Here is a 21,181-nt window from a genome sequence, read left to right on the forward strand (position 1 = left end):
CATTTTCTACACCCCAAAAATCAGTTTCAAGGCCCCCCCTCCCCCCAAAAATCAGTTTCAAGGCCCCCCCCCCCCAAACCCGGTGTCGAGGCCCCCCCCGGACAAAGCAGAGGCAGAGGCGGGTTTTTTTTGGGGGGGTGGGTGTTTATTGGGGTGCCCCCCCCTCAGCCCAGGGTCTCCTTCCAGGGGCGCTTGGGGGGGGCCGGGGGGGCGGGGGGGGCCCCCCCCGGGGGTGCCAGGGGGTTGTGGGCGAAGGTCTGTCGCAGCGGCCCTGGGGGGAGGGGGGAGATTGGGCGAGGGGTCCTCGTGCGAGAGAGAGAGACCCTCGTGCGAGAGACCCTCGTGCAAAGGAGTCTCGTGCAAGAGAGACCCTCGTGCAAGAGAGACCCTCGTGCAAGAGAGACCCTCGTACAAAAAAAAGCCTCATGCAAAAGAGACACTTGTGCAAAAGAGACCCTCGTGCAAAGGAGTCTTGTGCAAGCGAGACCGTCGTGCAAAGCATTCTCAGGCAAAAGAAACTCTCGTGCAAGAGAGACCCTTGTGCAAAGGAGTCTTGTGCAAGAGAGACCCTCGCACAAGAAAAAGCCTCACGCAAAAGAGACCCTTGTGCGAGAGACCCTCGTGCAACAGATCCTCATGCGAGAGACCCTCGTGCAAAAGAAACCCTTGTGCAAGAGAGACCCTCGTACAAAAAAAAGCCTCATGCAAAAGAGACCCTTGTGCAAAAGAGACCCTCGTGCAAAGGAGTCTTGTGCAAGAGAGGCCGTCGCGCAATGCATTCTCAGGCAGAAGAAACTCTTGTGCAAGAGAGACCCTTGTGCAAAGGACTCTTGTGCAACAAAGACCCTCACACAAGAAAAAGCCTCACGCAAGAGAGACCCTTGTGCAAGACTGACCCTTGTGTAAAGGAGTCTTGTGCAAGAGAGACCCTCGTACAAGGAAAAGCCTCATGCAAAAGAAACCCTTGTGCAAGAGAGACCCTCATGCAAGAGAGACCCTTGTGCAAAGGATTCTCATGCATGAGACGCTCGTGCAAAGCACCCTTGTGCAACAAAGACCTTTGTGCAAGAGAGACCCTCGTGCAAAGGAGTTTCATGCAAGATACACCCTCATGCAAGAAAGATTCCCGTGCAAAGGAGTCTTGTGCAAGAGAGTGGCTCATGCAAGAGACCCTCGTGCAAGAAAAACCCTTGTGCAAAGGATTCTCATGCAAAAAAAACCCTCGTGCAAGAGAGACCCTCACGCAAAGGAGCTGGGAAGAAAGACCCTCGTGCAAGAGACCCTTGTGCAAACGAGTCTCGTGCAAGAAAAACTCTCACGCAAAGGATTCTCATGCCAAAGACTCTTGTGCAAAAGAAACCCTCGTGCAAGACAGATCCTTGTACAAAAAAGGCCCTTGTCTGAGGAATCCTTGTGCAAAAGAAACCATTATGCAAAGGATCCTTGTGCAAGACACCCTTATACAAAGAATCTTTGTGCAAAAAAGATTCCAGGTGCAAACGTTTGTCTTGCACCACAGGTGCTTGCACAAAAAATCTGTGTGCAAGAGGCTCTTGTGCGATTGAAAGCCTTGAGCAAAAGAGGTCCTCGTGCGAGAATCCCTCTTGTGCAACACCCCCCCGTGCAAACCCCTCTTGTGCAAAGAACCCTCGTGCCAAAGCAACCCTTCCACGACAGAAACCTTTGCGCAAACCACCCTCCCGCGCAACCCTCTCGTGCGACGAGCCCCCCCCCGCCCCGCCGAGGCCCCCGTGCGAGGCCGTCGTGCGAGGCCCTCGTGCGAGCTCACCCTTGGCCGCCAGGTCGAGGTGGTGCCGCACGCGCCACTGCCGCTCCTCGCCGCGCTGCACCGCCTGCGCCTCCCGCCACTCTGCGCCCCCCCGCCCCCGCATCAGTTTTTTTCGGGGGGGGGGGGGGGGTCGTGCGGGAACCCCCCCACCCCCAACCCCCCCCCGAGCCCCCCAACACCCCCCCGACCCCCCCCAAGGCAGCCCTACAGCCCCCCAAACCCCTGACCCCCCCCAGCCACCCTAAAACCTTCCCGAAGCCCCCCCGAACCCCACTACAGCCCCCCACCCCCCCAAAAAAAACCATGACCCCCCCATAACACTTCACAACCCCCCAAGGACCCCAGGACCCCCCCCCAGTCCCCCCGAACTGCACTATACCCCCTCTAAAGACCCCCCAAAAACCCCAAAACCCATCCCTAGCCCCCCATAACACCCCAGAGGCCCCCCAAAAAACCCAGAACCCCCCCCAGCCCCCCTAAAGCCCCCCCCAGCCCCCAAAAGCCCCAAAATCACCCCACAGGCCCCCCAGAACTCCACTACGCTCCCCCCCCAGCCCCCCAAAACACCCCGTACCCCCCCCATAACACCCCCGAGCTCCCCCCAAGGACCCCAGAACCCCCCCACAACCCCCCTAAGCCCCCCCCAGTCCCCCAAAACACCCCATAACCCCCCCATAACACCCCAGAGCCCCCCCAAGGACCCCAGAACCCCCCCACAGCCCCCCAGAACTGCACTATACCCCCCTCAAACCCCTCCCAGCCCCCCAAAAGACCCCAACCCCCCCCCAGAACACCTCAAAAGACGCCAAAACCCCCCCAGAACACCTCAAAACTCCCCCCAAGGACCCCATCACCCTCCCACAGCCCCCCTAAAGCCCCCCCCAGCCCCCCAAAACACCCCAAAATCCCCCCATAACACCCCAGAGCCCCCCCAAGGACCCCAGATCCCCCCCCAGCCCCCCAGAACTCCACTACGCTCCCCCCCCAGCCCCCCAAAACACCCCGTAACCCCCCCATAACACCCACGAGCTCCCCCCAAGGACCCCATCACCCCCCCCCAGCCCACCAAAAGACCCCAACCCCCCCCCAGAACACCTCAAAAGACGCCAAAACCCCCCCAGAACACCTCAAAACTTCCCCCAAGGACCCCATCACCCTCCCACAGCCCCCCTAAAGCCCCCCCCAGCCCCCCAAAACACCCCAAAATCCCCCCATAACACCCCAGAGCCCCCCCAAGGACCCCAGATCCCCCCCCCAGCCCCCCAGAACTCCACTACGCTCCCCCCCCAGCCCCCCAAAACACCCCGTAACCCCCCCATAACACCCCCGAGCTCCCCCCAAGGACCCCATCACCCCCCCGAGCCCCCCAAAAGACCCCCCCCCCCCAGAAGACCTCAAAAGACTCCAGAACCCCCCCAGAACACCTCAAAACTCCCCCCAAGGACCCCATCACCCCCCCCCCAGCCCCCCAAAAGCCCCCATAACCCCCCCAAACCACCTCAGAACCCCCCCTTATCCCGCCCCCCCCCCCCGCTCACCTTTCCGCAGGCGGCCCAGGATCCCCCCGGGGGTTTTGGGGGTGCTGGGGGCCGGGGCGCCGGGGGGGGGGATGCGGAGGCGGGCGCGGAGGGCGGGGACCCGCAGCAGCCCCGTCTGCGCCAGGCTGAAGGCGTTGGACGTCAGCCAATAGGTGAACACCGCCTGCCGGGGGGACACGCCCGCTCAGCGCCGGGACACGCCCACGGGGCGGGGCACGGCCATGGAGGGGGCGGGGAGATGGTCCCAGGCTGGGGGGCTGCTGGGCTGGGCATGGAAGCCCTGAGGCCCCGCCCACTTCCCCTAGCCACGCCCACCACGGGGTCAGGCACCGCCCATCACGGGGTCAGGCCCCGCCCCCCCCAAGTTCCCCACCCATTGCTATCACGGTGCCACGCCCACTGCAAAACGCCCTGCCCAGTAAGGCCAGGCCACGCCCCCCCGATGGGACACTCCCATCTCCTGCAGGGAAGACCACGCCTACTCCAGAGGCTCCACCCACTCCAAGCACCTTCCAACCGCAGGAGGCTCCACCCACTGTACAGGGAGACCCCGCCTCACCGCTGCAGGCTCCTCCCACTGCATGCAGGCTCCGCCCCACCTTCAGAAACTCCTCCCACCCTTCAAAAACGATCCACCCACTGCAGAGTGGCTCCTCCCACTGCCCAGGCAACCCCACCCACCCCTAGAGATGCCCCTCCCCCATCCAACACCACACCCACCGAGACCCCACCTACAGCAGACAGACCCCACCCACTCCTGGCAGAAGCCCTGCCCACCCCTCCCTCCCATAGGGCCCCGCCGTCCCCTCCCGCAAGCCCCGCCCCCACAGACCCCGCCCCACTCACCGTGGGGAAGTGGATGATGAAGGGGAGGAAGAAGAGGGGCAGGAAGCGCAGGACCTGCCGCACCGTCCCCGCCCCCGGGCTGGCCACGCCTGTCTCCGCCCCCACCTGTGGGCGGGGCACATTTACATAAATCCTACCCCAACGACGCTTCACCCCGCTCCGCCTTTACGTAAGGCCCCGCCCCAACTCCCCCCCGTTCTGAACGCCGAGCGGTTTTGAGCACAGAGCCAAACCCCCTCGGTTTTACCCCGGCCCCGCCCGCCGCCGTCGACGCTACCTGCCCCTCCCTAATTAACGTGGCTCCGCCCTCACCTCGAGAACGAGCCAGGTGGAGGCGGGTGACGAGGACGGGCAGAATATAATAAGGATCGGACGCCGCCAAATCGGGGAACCAGGCCAGGCCCCCCCGATGCAGCCCCGGCACCGGCGCCGCCGCCATTTTTTGGAGCGCTAGGAAGAAGGAAACGAAGAGGGGGGTCTGCCCGACCCCGCCCACCCTCAGCCGGGGGGTCTGGGCGTGTCCCCCCCCCCTCCCGGGACGCCGGGGTTCCCCCCCCTCGCTCACCTGTACCAGGGGCACCAAGAAGCCGCGCAGGGGGTTGACGTTGTGGCGTTTCTGGTAGGCCGCCAGCTCCGAGTAAGCGCGGGCCACTGCGAGAGGGTGGGGCTTCAGGGGAGGGCGGGGCCTGTCCCGGTCACGCCCCTTGCCAGCCAGCCCCGCCCCTCCCCGAAAGACGCGCCCTGCCGTACAACATCTACTGCTCCTTTAAAAACTTCTACTGTCCCTTTAAAAACTCAAGGCGGTTTTAAAGCCCTGCCCCCTGAGCTCGTGACACAGCCAGAAGCTCCACCCCACCCGCAAAGCCCCGCCCCAACAGGCCCCACCCCTGCCAAAAGCCCACCCCTATTGCACACACTGTTATAACCCCCAAGCTCCACCCCCAGGCCCGAAGCCCCGCCCCTTATCCCTAAACCCCTCCTCCCCAGTGCCCAGCCTTTCCTGTCACTGCCAGAGCCCCGCCCCTTTCCCCGAGGCCCTGCCCCCTTGCCCTGAGACCCCACCCACAGCCTGCACCCAGCCCCGCCCCACTCTCCCTGCCCTGCATTTTGAAGCCACTCCCCCACCAGGTGACCACACCCCCAGCTCCTCGGCCCCGCCCCCCCGGCCTCCAGCCAGCCCCACCACTCTCCTTTGAGACCCCGCCCCCTGCCTTAAACCACACCCCCTGCCCATAAACCCCGCCCACTCACCCACAGCCCACCCCAGCCTGCAGCAAGCCCAGCCCTGCTGCCCCGCCTTTTACAGGCCCCGCCCCCAGCCTTAAGCCCCTCCCCAGCCTGCAGCAAGCCCAGCCCCAGCCCTGCTGCCCTGCCTCTTACAGGCCCCGCCCCCGGCTTTAAGCCCCGCCCCCTCACCCGCAGCCCACCCCAGCCTGCAGCAAGCCCAGCCCCAGACCTGCTTTACAGGCTCCGCCCCTTTTAAGCCCCACCCCCTGCCCAGAAGCTCCACCCCCTCACCCGCAGCCCCACTCCAGCCTGCACCAAGCCCATCCCAGCCCCCCCGCCCCCCGCGTTAAGCCCCGCCCCCCGCCCCAAGCCCCACCCCCTGATCCCCCCCAAATCCCCCCTTACCCTGGAACTGGTCGCTGCCCCTCCGGGCCTCGGCCAAGCGCTGGGAGAGGAGCTGGAGCTGGGGCATGTGTGTGGCCAGGCGGGCGGCCTCCCTCTGCCCCCGCACCAGCAGCGGCAGCAGGGCCAGGCGGGCGCCCAGCGTCCCTGGGGGGGACAAAAACCGTCAGCGCGGACCCTTCCTCCGCCCCGCGGAGTCGTTCGTATCCCCCCCCGCCCCAACTCCGCTCACCGACGGCGATGGCCCCCCACCAGGGCAGCCCCACGTCGAGGTGCAGGAACTGCAGGAAGTTTTGTACCAGCCCCACGGGGGTGAAAGCTCCCAGCCCCAAATCCTCCAGCCGCACCTCCTCCCCCTCCAGCCCCACGGAGAGGGGGTCCTGACTGATGGAGGGGGGGTCCTGACCGGCGGGGGGGGGGGTCCTGAGCGGCAGAGGGGGGGGCCTGACCCACGGCAGGCTCCGTCCGCCCCACGGCGGGGGTCTCCTGCCCCGCGGCGGCTGCGGGAGCCGGGGAAGCCTGCTAGGAAAAAAGAAGGGGGTGTCAGAGGGGGCTCTGCCCCGCCGCCCCCCGATGTGCCCCCACTTTGCCCCAAGGCCCCCCCAGACCTCGCTCTGCCCCCCACCCTGCCCCCCCAGACACCTCGACCTGCCCCCCCCGGTGTCCCCCCCCCATCCTCACCTGGGCGCTGGCGGTGGCGAGGGCTCGGGGCGCGGGGACCAGCCCCAGGGGGGGTCTTCGGGGCCAGAGGGGCCCCCGCAGCGTCTGGGGGGGGGAGGGCAGAGCAAAGAGGTTGGGGTGGGGGGGGTAGAGGTGATGTCACGGCCACCACCGTGACATCACCGGCACCCACCTCTCCCCCCCAGGGGCAGAGACATCCCGCTGCAGAGCACCGGCAAGGTCGTGACCTCGAGGACGTCACCGCGGGGGGACAACGCTCGCCCCCCCCTCCCCGCCCCACAACAGAGGCGTGTCGGGGGTGTGACGTCACGGCCGGCCGTGACGTCATTTTTAACAAAAAGCGCGGGAAACGGTCTCAGAGAGAGACAAAACCGGGGGGGGGGGGGGCTGAATCTGCACGATCTATGCCGGGTGGGGGGGGGGGGGTGTCTCCACGTGACGTCACAGCTCCCGCTGGCGTCACGGGAAGGACAGGGAAAGGGAGGGAGGGAGGGAGGCTGCTCCCCCCCCCTCAACGACCCCAGGGGTGCCGGGCGACCTCCCCCGGCCGGCGTGACGCCGCGGCGCGGGCGTGACGTCACCAGGGCGTCGCGACGTCACCCCCCAAGTCCCCCTCCCTTTGCCGGCTGACCTGTGCCCGCAGGGCCCGGAGAAGCGGCCGGAGCCGCGGGGCCGCCGCCGCCGCCGCCATCATGGTGGCCTGAGGAGAGAGGGGAGAAGGGGCGGGGCCGAGCGGAAAGGCGGAGCCGCGCATGCGCTGCGGGGCGGAGCCGCCGCCAGGGCGGGGGCGTGGCCAGACGGCGCAAGCGCGGAAGGGGAGGCGCGACGCCGCGCTCCGCCGCGGCGAGTGAGGGCGGCCCGTTCGGGGGCGTGGCCGGCGTGACGTCAGCCGCGGCGCCAAGCCGCTTCCGTCTCCTCTCCCGCCGCCATTTTGAAGGCGCCGCCGGTCGGGGCGGTCGCCGCTGTCTCCGCCGCTTCTCCCCCCGGCCCCGGCCCTGGAGGTAGGCCGGGGCTCCCCGGGGGGGTCCCTCCCGTCCCCCCGACGGTGTGAGGTCCCCGATTTCTCCCCGGTCCGTCCCCCGGAGCCTCATAAACCCGCTCCGGGCGGGGGGGTGGGTCTGCGGAGCGCCGCTCTCCTCACACGGCGGATCTTTTCCTGACAGGAAAAATCTGATTCTGACAGGAATTCCGCCCCCCCTCACCCCGTAGGGACACCGGGGGTGCCGCAACCGCGCTAATTTTCCCTAAAACCCCTTTTTTCTCCCCGTTTTTTCCTCCCCCGCTCAGGTGATGGCGGAAGAAACCCAGCCCCGCGCCCCCACGCCGGCCGAAGGGGGGGTTCGGGGGTCCCCCCCCAACCCGGGGGGGTCACCCCGCCACACGGACGCCCCCCAGGGTCCCCCCCGCGTCTTGGGGACCCCCGCGGACGCCCCCCCCAATCCAGGGGGACCCCCCCAGCCCCCTGAGGGGTCACCCCAGGCGGTGGTGGATGGGGGGGGGCGCTGCCAGGGGGACCCCCCGACCGGCCTCGGGGTTTTGCGGGCGGCGCTGGAAGCGGCGCTGATCCGGGACCCCGGGGAAGCGACGCCGGCGGAGCTGAACCCGCTTTTGGGGGTCCCTTTGCCCCCCCCGGCCAAGTGTCGGCACCTGGATGGGGCCCGGTTGCTGCGGGATAACCTACGCTTGGTATTTTTTTTTTTTTTTTGAGGGGGGGGGCACCCCAAAATATAAAGGGGTTTGGGGGAGGAGGAGGAGTGGGGTGATGATGCGGGGTGATTTGGGGGGGGAATGGGGCGATACGGGGGGACAGCGAGGCGACGGGGTGGTTCGGGGGGATTCGGGGAGGTTTGGGGGTGCGGTTGGGATTTGGGGTGCTCCCCCCCCCGATCCCCCAATTCCTCGTTCCCCCCACCTCAGGAGCCGGGGCAGCTGCCGCAGGGGCTGGGGGGGCTGCGGACGGCGCTCAGCATCCTGGAGAAGTACGGCCGCAACCTGCTCCAACCCCGGCCCCCCCGGCACTGGCGCGCCGTCCGCTTCGGCAACCCCGTCTTCCGCAGCACCGTCGGCGCCGTGCAGGTACCCCAAAACACGCACCCCCCCCCCCCGCCGTACCCCAAAACCTGACCCCGCCACCCTTACAGCTTCTCCAGAGCACCCCAATACCCCCAGTTGCCCCCCCCCCCACTGTTGCACTGGTCTGCGCGTGTAGCACCCGAATGTCTCGTGAGACGCCCTGGGGTGTTCGGCATCGCCCCAGTTTTCCTGCAGGACACCCCAATATTTTCCTCAGCACCCCAATATCGTTTTCATGGCGCGTGAGACACCCTAGTATTGATTTATAGGACCGTATAGGTTTGCTAGATCACCCCAATTTTGGCTGGGACACCCTATTATTATCCTTAGGTCGCTTTGACACCCCCCAAAACCACACCAGTACCTCCCTCCATCACCCCAAATACTTTTTGGGGAGCCCCAGTACCCCCCCAGGCACCCCAATACTCACCATATCTCTCTATACCATTTCCAGTATTTCTTGTAGGATACCAGTATCCTCGCTTTAATGGTGTGTAATAGACCCTAATATTATGCTATAGGTCCCTATATGTTTCCTAGATACCCCAATTTTGTCCGGGACACCCTATTATTGTTTCTGGGTCGCTTTGACACCCCCCAAAAACACACCAGTGCTTTTCTCCATCACCCCAGTACTTTCTGGGGAGCCCCAGTACCCCCCCAGGCACCCCAATACTCCCCATATCCCTCTATACGACCCCCAGTATCCCCTGTAGGACACCAGTATCCCCGCTTTAATGGTGCAGGAGACACCCTAATATTGTCCTATAAGACCCTATAAATGTGCTAGATCACCCCAATTTTGGCTGGGACACCCCATTATTATTCTTAGGTCATTTTGACACCCCCCAAAACCACACCAGTACCTCCCTCTGTCACCCCAATACTTTTTGGGGAGCCCCAGTACCCCCCAGGCAGCCCAATATTCACCATATGTCTCTATATGGTTCCCAGTATCTCTTGTACAGTACCAGTATCCCCTGTACGACACCAGTATTCCCGCTTTAATAGTGTGTGATACACCCTAATATTATTTTATAGGACCCTATAAATTTGCTCGATCACCCCAATTTTGGCTGGGACACCCTGTTATTCTTTCTGGGTCGCTTTGACACCCCCCAAAAACACACCAGTGCTTTTCTCCATCACCCCAGTACTTTCTGGGGAGCCCCAGAACCCCCCTACACACCCCAGTACTCCCTACATCCCTCTGTATGACCCCCAGTATCCCCCGTAGAACACCAGTATCCGCGCTTTAATGGTGTGTGATGTGCTCTGATATTGATTTATAAGACCCTATGAATGTGCTAGATCACCCCGATTTTGGCTGGGACACCCCATTATTATTCTTAGGTCATCTTGACACCCCCCAAAACCACACCAGTACCTCCCTCCGTCACCCCAGTACTTTCTGGGGAGCCCCAGTACCCCCCCAGGCCCCCCAATATTCCCTCTATCTCTCCATACGACCCCCAGTACCCCCACAGCACCCCAGTTCCATCCCCAGTGACAGTGCCCCCCCCTTTCTCCTCCGCAGGGGGGCCGGGGGGTGCTGCGGCTTTTGGGGTACACGGAAGAGACGGGAGAGGGGCTGAGTTTCCCCCCGGGGGCGGGGGCTCCCCACGGCCCCCGCGTGGCCGCCGTCACCGCCGACGTCCTGCTGCTGCGCGCCGAGCTCGACCTCCTGCTGGCCGTGAGTGCTGGGAGGGACTGGGGTAAACTGGGAGGGAGTGGGGGGCACCGAGAATGTCATTAGGATGGATTGCGGGGCACTGGGAGGGACTGAACGGTTACTGGAATGGATTGGGGGGCAGCGGGGGTGTCACTGGGATGTACTGGGGAGCAGTGGGAGGGTCGTTGGGATGTACTGGAGGAGCACTGGGACGTGCTGGGCGGTACTGGGCAGGGTCTGACTCTTCCGTTTCTGTGCCCCAGAACCAGCACCCGAACCCCCAGTTCTTCACCGAAATCCTGGCCGGGGGGGCTGAGGTGAGTGGGGACTGGGTGTGGGGCTATACTGGGATTGACTGGGAGGCGCTGTGGGGAACCCGTGCCTATACTGGGAGGGGACTGGGATGCACTGTGCGGTATCCCACGATATGCTAAGGGTGCTCAGGGATGTACTGGGAGGGGGGCACGAGGCTGTACTGGTCCGTACTGGTGTGAACTGGGTGGGGCTCCTCTCCCCACCCCAGGGCTCGCTGGTGTCCGACTCGCTGCCGATAACGGACGGGGACAGCCCCACGGGTACGGGGGGTCTGGGGGGCAGCAATGATTCTATAGGGTCTGGGAAGGGCTCTTATAGGGGGTCTGGGGGCTCTTATAGGGGGTCTGGGGGGTTCTATAGGGGGTCTGGGGGGTTTTATAGGGGGTCTGGGGGCTCTATAGGGGGCCTGGGGGGTTCTGTAGGGGGCCTGGGGGGTTCTGTAGGGGGTCTGGGGGGTTCTGTAGGGGGTCTGGGGGCTCTATAGGGGGCCTGGGGGGTTCTGTAGGGGGTCTGGGGGGTTTTATAGGGGGTCTGGGGGGGCCTGTGCGGGCTCGGGGGGGGCTGTAGGGTCTCTATAGGGGTTGGGGGGGCTTTAACGGGGTTTGGGGGGATCTGTATAGTCCAGGATCGGGCCTGGGGGGGTCCGACAGGCACCTATAGGGACCCTCGCGAAGCCGTATAGGTGCTGAGGGTCCCGTCCCTGCAGGCGGGACCCCCCCTGGCCGGCCCCGCCCCGACTGCGCCCCCCTCCACCCACCCAGCCCCCTACGGGGGGACCCCAGGTAACGTACGGCACCCCCCCAACCATCCCCTATAACCCCCCCCTACACCTCCCCCTACAGAACCTCGAGGATCCCTGGGGGGGCCCCCTAAAGCCCTATGGCCCCCCCAGATCCTTTAGGGGCGGGGTCTGGCGGCGTCTCCCAACTTTTTTCCCGCCCCCTCCCCAGTCTGTCTCTTCCGCCGTGGGCGTACGGGACCGGGCAGCCCCCCCCGGGCGCTATAGGGGACCCCCCCCGGGGCGAACACGAGGAGGGGGGCTGGGCCTGCGCCTCCTGCACCTTCCGCAACCCCGGCCCCAGCGTCCTCTGCGGGGTCTGCGAGCGGCCCCGCCTCGCCCGACGCCCCGCCCCGCCCCCGGAACCACCCCCGGGGGGGACGACACGCCCCGGCATCCAACCCCCCCCGGCGGGTTGGCAGTGCCCCCACTGCACCTACTGGAATGAGGGAGCGGGGCGGGTGTGCGACGTCTGCCACCGCACGGGGGCGGGGACGCCCCCGCCCGCCTCGCCCCGCCCCGCGACGGCGATGACGACGCCCGGGGGGGGACGGCCGCGGCGCCCGCCGGAGCCCCCCCCGGCCCTCAGCCCCTCGCAGGAGGCCGAGCGGCGGCGGCAGGAGCGGCTGCGCGAGGACGGGCGGCGCCTCGTCGCCCTCGTCAGGGTGAGGCCGCGCCCGCGTGCGTGTCATCGGGCGGGGCGGGGCGTCCGACCCCGCCCTGACCCCCCCGCCCCGTTCGTTCCAGGCGGCGGAGGCGCAGGGGGTGCCGGCGGAGGCGGTGGTGGTGGCGGCGGCGGCGCTGGGGGGCCCGGCGGGGGCGGTGGTGGGGCGGGCGCGGGCGGGGCTGGGGGCGGTGCTGGGGGCGCTGGCGGGGGCGGCGGAGCGGCGGGGCGCGGCCGAGGCGGGGGGGCCGCTGGGGGCCCTGTCCCTGCGGGAGGCCGCCCGCGCCTGGGCCCGCGCCCACGCCCACCCCCAGCGCGCCCTGGAGGCCTGCCTGGGCGCCCGCCGGCGGCAGGTAGGCGGGGCCGGGGCGGGGCCGGGGTGGGGCCCGGGGCGGGTGTGTGCCCTGTGGGGATGCTGGGGGGGTTGCTGGTAGCGGAGGGGGCGGGGTTTAGTGCGGGGGGTGGAGCTGAGAGTGGGGGTGTGGTGCCTTGTGGGGAGCTTGGTGGTAGCTGGGGGGGTGCGGTTTAGTGTGGGGGTGGAGCTTAGAGTGTGGGGGTGGAGCTTAGTGTGGGGGCGTGGTGCCCTGCAGGGGAGCTTGGTGGTGGCTGGGGGTGTGGCTAGCAGTGGGGGTGGAGCTTAATGTGGGGGCGTGGTGCCCTGTGGGGGAGCTTGGTGGTAGTTGGGGGTGTGTGGTTTAGTGTGGGGGTGGAGCTTAGAACATGGGGTGGAGCTTAACGTGGGGGCGTGGTGGCTTGCAAGATGGCTTGCTGGTAGGTGGGGGGGCGGGGCTTAATGTGGGAGCCTGCTGGGGGTGTGGCTTAGTGTAGAGGTGGAGCTTAGTGGGGCGGAGCTATAGGCCAGGGGTGTGGTGCCCTGCAGGGCAGCTTGCTGACAGGTGGGGGGCGGGGCTATGTGGCTGTAGGCGGGGCTCCCCATTGCTCTCCCCTGCCCACCTGGGTGCTTGCTGCAGGGAGGTGGGGCGCGTGGGCGGGGCCTCGCCCAGCAGGGGCGGAGCCCCGGAGCTGCACCTCTCTCTACCCGAGTCTGTGCTGCTGCCCGCGGGGGGGGGGGGGGGGGGGGCGGCATTTCAGCGCAGGGGGCGGGGCTAGAGAGGGCGTGGCCGCCCCACCCTGTCGCGATACCGACGGTGGGCTGCGGCGCAGCTGCGGGCGCTGGCGGCGCTGGGTTTCGGGGAGCGGGGCGCGGCCGGCGCCGCCCTCTACCAGAACGGGGGGGACGTGTGGGGGGCGCTGGGCGACCTGCAGCGCCGGCGCCTCGAGCCCTTCCAGAGACGCGTCTGGGAGAACCAGCAGCCCCCCCTCGACTTCGACAGCCCTGACCAGCAGGTGCGGGGCACTGGGAGCACTGGGGGGAACTGGGAGGGCGGGGAGGGGTTACTGGGGGCGTGGGGAAGGGTTTGGGGGTGACTGGGGGGGAACTGGGAGGGGTTTGGGGGTGACTGGGGGTGACTGGGGGGAACTGGGAGGGGTTTGGGGGTGACTGGGGGGAACTGGGAGGGGTTGGGGGTTAATGGGAGGGGTTTGGGGGTGACTGGGAGCACTGGGGGGGAACTGGGAGGGGTTTGGGGTTAATGGGAGGGGTTTGGGGGGCACTGGGGGGGAACTGGGAGGGCGTGGGGGGGTTACTGGGGGCATTGGGAGGGGTTTGGGGGTGACTGGGGGGGAACTGGGAGGGGTTGGGGGGGTTACTGGGAGCAGCTGGGGTGACCGGGAGGGGGTTTCAGAGTGATTGGGAGCACTGGAGGGGACTGGGAGGGAGTTACTGGGAGCACTGGTGGTGATGAGAAAGGAGTTTTGGGGTTATTGGGAGTGCCAGGGGTGACTGGGACGGGGTTTGGGGGTTACTGGGAGCACAGGGGATGACTGGGGTGGTGTTTTGGGGTTACTGGGTGCACTGGTGGTGACTGGGATGGAGTTTTGGGGTTACTGGGAGCGCAAGGAATAACTGGGATGGTGTTTTGGGGTTACTGGGAGCACAAGGGATGACTGAGATTGTGTTTTGGGGTTACTGGGAGCACTGGTGGCGACCGGGATGGTGGTTTGGTGTTACTGGGAGCACAGGGGATGACTGGGGTGGTGTTTTGGGGTTACTGGGAGCACTGGTGGCAACCGGGATGCTGTTTTGGGGTTACTGGGAGCACAAGGAATAACTGGGATGGAGTTTTGGGGTTACTGGGAGCAGTGGGGATGACTGGTGTGGTGTTTTGGGGTTACTGGGAGCAGTGGGGATGACTGGTGTGGTGTTTTGGGGTTACTGGGAGCACAAGGAATAACTGGGATGGAGTTTTGGGGTTACTGGGAGCAGTGGGGATGACTGGTGTGGTGTTTTGGGGTTACTGGGAGCAGTGGGGATGACTGGTGTGGTGTTTTGGGGTTACTGGGAGCACAAGGAATAACTGGGATGGAGTTTTGGGGTTACTGGGAGCAGTGGGGATGACTGGTGTGGTGTTTTGGGGTTACTGGGAGCACAAGGAATAACTGGGATGGAGTTTTGGGGTTACTGGGAGCAGTGGGGATGACTGGGGTGGTGTTTTGGGTTTACTGGGAGCACTGGTCGTGACCAGGATGGTGTTTTGGGGTTCCTGGGAGCACAGGGGATGACTGGGATGGAGTTTTGGGGTTACTGGGACCACTGGGAATAACTGGTGTGGTGTTTTGGGGTTACTGGGAGCAGTGGGGATGACTGGGGTGGTGTTTTGGGGTTACTGGGAACCCTGGTAGTGACCAGGCTGGTGTTTTGGGCTTCCTGGGAGCACAGGGGATGACTGGGGCGGTGTTTCGGGGTTACGGGGACCACTGGGAATAACTGGGGCTGTGGCTTGGGGTTACTGGGCGTACTGGCGTCGACCGGGCTGGCGTTGCGGGGTCTGCGGGCGGTGACAGTGCCCCCGCCCCCCGTCAGGCGCTGGTGCGGCGGGCGCTGGCGACGCTGGGCCTGGCCAGCTGGGGCCGGGCGCAGCTACTGGTGACGCTGGGGCGGGAGCTGGGACTGGGCCGGGTCCCCCCGCGCGGACTGGGAGAACTGGTGGAGGCCGTGGGGCGCTGCCCCGACCGCGCCGCCCTGCGCCGCCGCCTGCGCTGCGAGTGCGCCGTCTGCGGCTGGGGGCTGCCCCGGCACCAGGTGAGGCGGGGCGCGAGGGCGGGGCGAGGGCGGGGCGAGGCGCGAGGGCACGGCGGCGGAGGGGGGCCGGCGCGAGGGTGTGGTGGCGAGGGCGTGGCAGCGGAAGGGGCGAGGTGCGAGGGCGTGGCGGCGGGAAGCGGCGAGGTGCAGGGGTGTGGCGGTGGCAGGGGGTGAAGTGCAAGGGCGCGGTGGCAGAAGGGGCGAGGCGCGAGGGCGTGGCAGCGGTGAGGCACAAGGGCGGGGTGGCAGGAGGGGTGAGGCACGAGGGCGGGGCCGTGGAAGGGGCGAGGTGTGAGGGTGGGGCGGCGGCAAGGGGTGAGGGCAGCGGCGAGGGGCGAGGGTGTGGTGGTGGCGAGGGGCGAGGCGCGAGGGCGTGGCGGCGGCGAGGGGCGAGACTGTGGCGGTGGAAAGGGCGGGGTGCAAGGGCGGGGCAGCAGAAGGGGCGAGGCGCGAGGGCGTGGCGGCGGAAGGGGAGAGGCGTGAGGGCGCGTCAGCTGCAAGGTGCGAAGGCGTGGCAGCAGAGAGGGTGGGGCCGCGAGGGCGTGGCGGCCAAAGGGGTGGGGCACGAGGGCGTGGCCCCCGCCCCGCTGCGAGGCCCCGCCCCTTTTGCAGATGCAGTGGCTGACGTCGTGCGAGTGCCCGCTCTGCCCCGAGTGCTTCCGCCTGCACTTCACCATCGGGGTGAAGGAGCGGCGCGTGGGCGACCTGGTGTGCCCCGCCTGCGCCCGCCCCGACCTGGCTGACGAAGCCCAGCGCCTTAATTACTTCTCCACCCTCGACATACAGGTCGGGCGGGGCCGGGGTGGGGTTTTTTGGGGGGCTGGGAGGGGTCCTCGATCCTCACCGCCCCCCCCACTTGCCCTCCCCAGCTGCGGCAGTGCCTGGACCCCGACACGTACCAGCTCTTCACCCAAAAACTGACGGAGCTGGAGCTGATGCGGGACCCCAAGTTTATCTGGTGCATCCAGGTGGGGGTCCGGGGGGGGGGGGTTCTGTGGGGCTGGGGGCTTGTTGTGGGGCTGGGGGGGGGATTGGGGGGGGTCTCCGTGGGGCTGGGCTGACAGCGAGGGGGATGCGTGGGGCTGGGCGGCCTTTTTGGGGAGGAGTTGGGGGGGCTCGGAGCCGTACCTGGGGACGGGGGGGGTTTTGGGGGGGGTCTCTGTGGGGCTGAATGTTGGGTTACGGGAGGATTTGGGGGGCTGGGGGTTCTCCGGGGGGCTGGGGGGAGGTGGGGGGGGCCGGCTGTGGGGCTGAGCCCTGCGCCCCCCCAACCCCGCAGTGCTCGTTCGGGTTCATCTTCGAGGCGGAGCAGGGCCCGGCCCAGTGCCCCCAGTGCCAGCAGCGCTTCTGCCCCCGTTGCCAGCGCCCGGTGGGGGGAGATGTGGGGCTGGGGGGCGGAAATGTGGGGCTGGGGGGGTGGAACTGTGGGCCTGGGGGGTAGACATGTGGGGCTGGGAGTGGAAATGTGGGGCTGGGGGTGGAAATGTGGGGCTGGAAATGTGGGGCTGGGGAGCGGAAATGCGGGGCTGGGGGGAATGTGGGGCTGGAAATGTGGGGCTGGGGGGCGGAAATGTGGGGCTGGGGGGAAATGTGGGGCTGGGGGGGCAGCCCAGGGTGAAGGAGAGGCTGCTCTGGGGCACTTGGGTGCTTCTGGGGGTCACTATGGGGTACTGGGGGGGGTCTGGGGGGCAATTTGGGGTCCCTATGGGGGGGGGGGCTCTGGGGGGCAGCTGTGGGTCTCCAGGGGGTGACGGGGGGGTCCCTATGGGGCGGTTAAGGGTCGCTGTGGGGCAGTGTGGGATGACGGGGTCGCTATGGGGCAGCCGGGGGTCCCCGTGGGGTGCTGGGGTCGTTACGGGGCGATGACGATCCCCGGGGGCGGGGTCTCCCCGGGGGGGTGACGCCCCGCCGCCCCGCCCGCAGTGGGACCCCCAGCACGCCACCCTCTCCTGCGCCGAATTCGGGGCCTGGCTGAGCGCCCGCGACCCCCAAGCGCCGCCCGTGGGGCTGGCGGCCTTCCTGCAGGAGCACGGCATCGGTGGGTGCCCCACGGCGGCGTTCAGGGTGGGTGGGGGGTGTCCCTGCCCCACGGCGTGGGGTGGGGGGCTGCGGCGGCTCTGCCCCACGGCTCTGCCCCACGGCTCTGCCCCACAGCGTGCCCGCAGTGCGGGGTGTGGTACGCGCTGGCCCGGGGGGGCTGCATGCATTTCCAGTGCTCCCAGTGCCGCCACCATTTCTGCAGCGGGTGTTACGGCCCCTTCCACGCCAAAGATGTGAGTGGGGCTGGGGGGGGGTCCTATGGGGAGGCGGGAGAGGGGGTTATGGGGCAGGAGGGGTCTCCTGGAGGGAGGTTTGGGGGGGGTCTGGGGGGTGTTATGGGGGGCCGTGGGGTGTAAGGGGGGATCTATGGGGTCTCTGGGGTGACGGGGACTTTATGGGGCACCCTGGGGGGGGGGTCTCCGGGGGGAGTTATGGGGCTGAGGGGTCTCTGGGGGGGGGGCTGTGGGGCGAGGGGTGGTTTCTATGGGGCACACTAGGGGGTGGGGGTGTCTCCTTGGGGGTCCCTATGGGGCAGAGAAGGTTTCCCTGGGGGTCCCTATGGGGCTGGGGGGGTGTGTTTGTCTCCCTGGGGGTCCCTATGGGGCAGAGAAGGTTTCCCTGGGGGTCCCTATGGGGCTGGGGGGGGGTGTTTGTCTCCCTGGGGGTCCCTATGGGGCAGAGAAGGTTTCCCTGGGGGTCCCTATGGGGCTGGGGGGGGGTGTTTGTCTCCCTGGGGGTCCCTATGGGGCAGAGAAGGTTTCCCTGGGGGTCCCTATGGGGCTGGGGGGGGGGGTGTCTCCCTGGGGGTCCCTAAGGGGCTGGGGGGGGGTTGTCTCCCTGGGGGGTCCCTATGGGGCTGCCGTGGGGCTGACGGGTGTCTCAGCGCTGCCCGGAGCCGGGCTGTCCCCTGCGGGGGTCCCTGCACGGCCACCACCCCCGCGACTGCCTCTTCTACCTGCGCGACTGGGAGCCCCCCCGCCTCCAGCGCCTGCTCCGGGTGCGTCGCCTGTGGGGCGGCTATGGGGCGGGGGGGGTGCTTTTTTTGGGGGGGCAGCGGAGGCGCTGGGGTGGTTTGGGGGCAGTGGGGGGGGGACAGGTGGGGCAGCTGGGGGTCTTTTGGGGGTGGTTGCTGGTCCCTGTGGGGCAGCTGGGGGTTGCTATGGGGCGGCTGGGACTGGCTGCGGGTCTCTATGGGGCAGTTACTGGTTTCTGTGGGGCAGCTGGGACTGGCTGCGGGTCTCTATGGGGCAGTTACTGGTCTCTGTGGGACAGCTGGGGTTGCTATAGGGCAGTTACTGGTCTCTGTGGGGCAGCTGGGGTTGCTATAGGGCAGTTACTGGTCTCTGTGGGGCAGCTGGGACTGGCTGCGGGTCTTTTGGGGCAGTTACTGGTCTCTGTGGGGCAGCTGGGGTTGCTATAGGGCAGTTACTGGTCTCTGTGGGGCAGCTGGGACTGGCTGCAGGTCTCTATGGGGCAGTTACTGGTCTCTGTGGGGCAGCTGGGGTTGCTATAGGGCAGTTACTGGTCTCTGTGGGGCAGCTGGGACTGGCTGCGGGTCTCTATGGGGCAGTTACTGGTCTCTGTGGGGCAGCTGGGGTTGCTATAGGGCAGTTACTGGTCTCTGTGGGGCAGCTGGGACTGGCTGCGGGTCTTTTGGGGCAGTTACTGGTCTCTGTGGGGCAGCTGGGACTGGCTGTGGGTCTCTATGGGGCAGTTACTGGTCTCTGTGGGGCAGCTGTGGGTCACTCTGGGGCAGTTACTGGTCTCTGTGGGGCAGCTGGGACTAGCTGCGGGTCTCTATGGGGCAGTTACTGGTCTCTGTGGGACAGCTGGGGTTGCTATAGGGCAGTTACTGGTCTCTGTGGGGCAGCTGGGACTGGCTGCGGGTCTCTATGGGGCAGTTACTGGTCTCTGTGGGGCAGCTGTGGGTCACTCTGGGGCAGTTACTGGTCTCTGGGGGGCAGCTGGGACTGGCTGCGGGTCTCTATGGGGCAGTTACTGGTCTCTGTGGGGCAGCTGGGGTTGCTATAGGGCAGTTACTGGTCTCTGTGGGGCAGCTGGGACTGGCTGCGGGTCTTTTGGGGCAGTTACTGGTCTCTGTGGGGCAGCTGGGACTGGCTGCGGGTCTCTATGGGGCAGTTACTGGTCTCTGTGGGGCAGCTGGGGTTGCAATAGGGCAGTTACTGGTCTCTGTGGGGCAGCTGGGACTGGCTGCGGGTCTTTTGGGGCAGTTACTGGTCTCTGTGGGACAGCTGGGACTGGCTGTGGGTCTACAGGGCAGTCGCTGGTCTCTATGGGGCGGCTGGGGGTCGCTATGGGGCAGCCAAGGCTCACCGTGGGGCACTTGTGGGTGGCTGTGGGGCAGCAGAGCTCTCTGACTCCCCCTGCCCCCCAGGAGGGGGGTGTCCCCTTCGACACGGAGCCGCCGGCCGAAGCCCGACCCGTGCCCGGAGGTGGGGAACCCCCGTCACCCCTCCCCTTCCCCCCACCCCCCCCGTGCCCCCCAAGTGTGGGGCAGCCCCACGCCCGCCCACGCGGCGGGTGCTGAGGCTGTGGGCGCAGGGGGCTGCGGGGTGCTGGAGCAGAAGGAGACGTCGGCGGGGCTGCGGGACGAGCCCTGCGGCCGGGAGACCCCCCCGGGGCACGCCGGGCTCTGCCGGTGAGTGGGGGGGGCACTTGGGGGTCCGAAAGGGGTAACTGGGCTCCCTATAGGGCACCTGGGGGGTCATTTGGGGCCCCTGTGGGGCAGTTAGGGCTGCTGTGGGGCACTAGAGGGTCCCTAGGGGGTAATTGGGGTCCCTATGGGGTAATTGAGGTCCATATGGGGCACCTGGGGATCCCCAAGGGGTAATAGGGGCCCCTATGGGGCACCGGGGGGGTCCCTATAGGGTCCCTGTAAGGCACCGGGGTGGTCCCCAAGGGGTAATGGGGGGTGCCTATAGGGCCCCTATGGGGCACTGGGGGGGTCCCCAAGGGGTAATGGGGTCCCTATAAGAGCCCCTATGGGGCCCCTGTAAGGCACCGGGGTGGTCCCCAAGGGGTAATGGGGGTCTCTATAGGGTCCCCATGGGGCACTGGGGGGTCCCCAAGGGGTAATGGGGGTCCCTATGGGGCACTGGGGGGGTCCCCAAGGGGTAATGGGGGTCCCTATAGGGCTCCATGGGGAACTGGGGGGGTCCCTATAGGGTCCCTGTAAGGCACCAGGGTGGTCCCAAAGGGGTAATGGGGGTCCCTATGGGGCACCTGGGGACCCCCAAGAGGTAATGGGGGTCCCTATGGGGCACTGGGGGGTCCGCAAGGGGTAATGGGGGTCCTTATGGGGCACCGGGGGACCCCCAAGGGGTAATGGGGGGTCCCTATAGGGTCCCTATGGGGCACCTGTGGGTCCCCAAGGGGTAACAGGGGTCCCTATAAGAGCTCCTATGGGGCACGGGTGGGACCCCCATGGGGCACCCCCAAGGGGTAATGAGGTCCCTATAGGGCTCCTATGGGGCACTGGGGGGGTCCCCAAGGTGTAATGGGTGTTCCTGGGGGGCACTGGGGTGGTCCCCAAGGGGTAATGGGGTCCATATAGGCCCCCTATGGAGCACCCCCAAGGGGTAACGGGGGTCCCTATGGGGCAGTGGGGGCTCTCTACGGGGTCCCCGCGGGGCGCCGCCGCTGACCTCCCGTCCGGCAGGGGGCACTACACGGAGTACCTGGTGCGGCTGATCAACGAGCACCGCCTGGACCCGGCGCGCCTCTACAGCCCGGCCGAGCTGCGCGCCGCCGCCGAGCGCCACCTACCGGGCGGGAGGCCGCCCCGCGCCTCCCAGGAGAGCGACGACGAGTACGCGGCGCGCCTGCGCCGCCTGCTGGCGCGGGAAGCGCCGCTGGGGACACGCCCCCCGCGGCGCTGACCACGCCCCCTGTCCCCAGCAATAAAAGCCCCGCCCACCCTCCCTCCTCTGTCTGCGTGCGCTGGGGGGCGGGGCTCGGGCGGCGTCACGTGATTTCGCGGAAGCGGAGGTGAGC

The 21,181-nt window shown here is 67.1% G+C and overlaps 2 protein-coding genes across 2 annotated transcripts; one reads left to right on the forward strand and one right to left on the reverse strand.

Moving 5' to 3' along the window:
• Positions 1–120: 120 nt before the first annotated feature.
• On the reverse strand, positions 121–7,574 carry OXA1L (OXA1L mitochondrial inner membrane protein). Its single transcript, XM_069773898.1, is given in 12 exon segments — positions 121–271; positions 1,790–1,870; positions 3,328–3,490; positions 4,174–4,278; positions 4,486–4,509; positions 4,511–4,651; positions 4,739–4,824; positions 5,806–5,949; positions 6,035–6,324; positions 6,484–6,567; positions 7,115–7,172; positions 7,283–7,574. Coding segments are annotated over 12 exon segments (1,575 nt in total). The 3' UTR covers positions 121–164.
• On the forward strand, positions 7,363–21,096 carry RNF31 (ring finger protein 31). The gene is made up of 20 exons (XM_069773831.1): positions 7,363–7,484; positions 7,771–8,169; positions 8,401–8,559; positions 10,094–10,249; positions 10,492–10,545; positions 10,752–10,803; positions 11,250–11,325; positions 11,494–11,986; positions 12,069–12,338; positions 13,150–13,332; positions 14,909–15,127; positions 15,740–15,913; positions 15,997–16,095; positions 16,407–16,496; positions 17,051–17,165; positions 17,282–17,400; positions 18,051–18,164; positions 19,563–19,620; positions 19,730–19,826; positions 20,847–21,096. Exons 2-20 carry the CDS (start codon positions 7,774–7,776, stop codon positions 21,064–21,066), a joined length of 3,144 nt encoding a protein of 1,047 aa, XP_069629932.1. The 5' UTR covers positions 7,363–7,484; positions 7,771–7,773; the 3' UTR covers positions 21,067–21,096.
• Positions 21,097–21,181: the final 85 nt, after the last annotated feature.

The sequence above is a fragment of the Haliaeetus albicilla genome, chromosome 29, assembly GCF_947461875.1.
Source record: "Haliaeetus albicilla chromosome 29, bHalAlb1.1, whole genome shotgun sequence".
NCBI classification, from domain to species: domain Eukaryota; kingdom Metazoa; phylum Chordata; class Aves; order Accipitriformes; family Accipitridae; genus Haliaeetus; species Haliaeetus albicilla.

What these genes read in the sequence shown, in the direction of transcription:
- RNF31 (XM_069773831.1), top strand. Translation starts at nt 7,774, where the DNA reads ATGGCGGAAGAAACCCAGCCCCGCGCCCCCACGCCGGCCGAAGGGGGG. An exon ending in GCACCGTCGGCGCCGTGCAG is followed by an intron (nt 8,560 to 10,093) that starts GTACCCCAAAAC and finishes TCTCCTCCGCAG; the next exon opens with GGGGGCCGGGGGGTGCTGCG. An exon ending in TCTCCACCCTCGACATACAG is followed by an intron (nt 15,914 to 15,996) that starts GTCGGGCGGGGC and finishes TGCCCTCCCCAG; the next exon opens with CTGCGGCAGTGCCTGGACCC.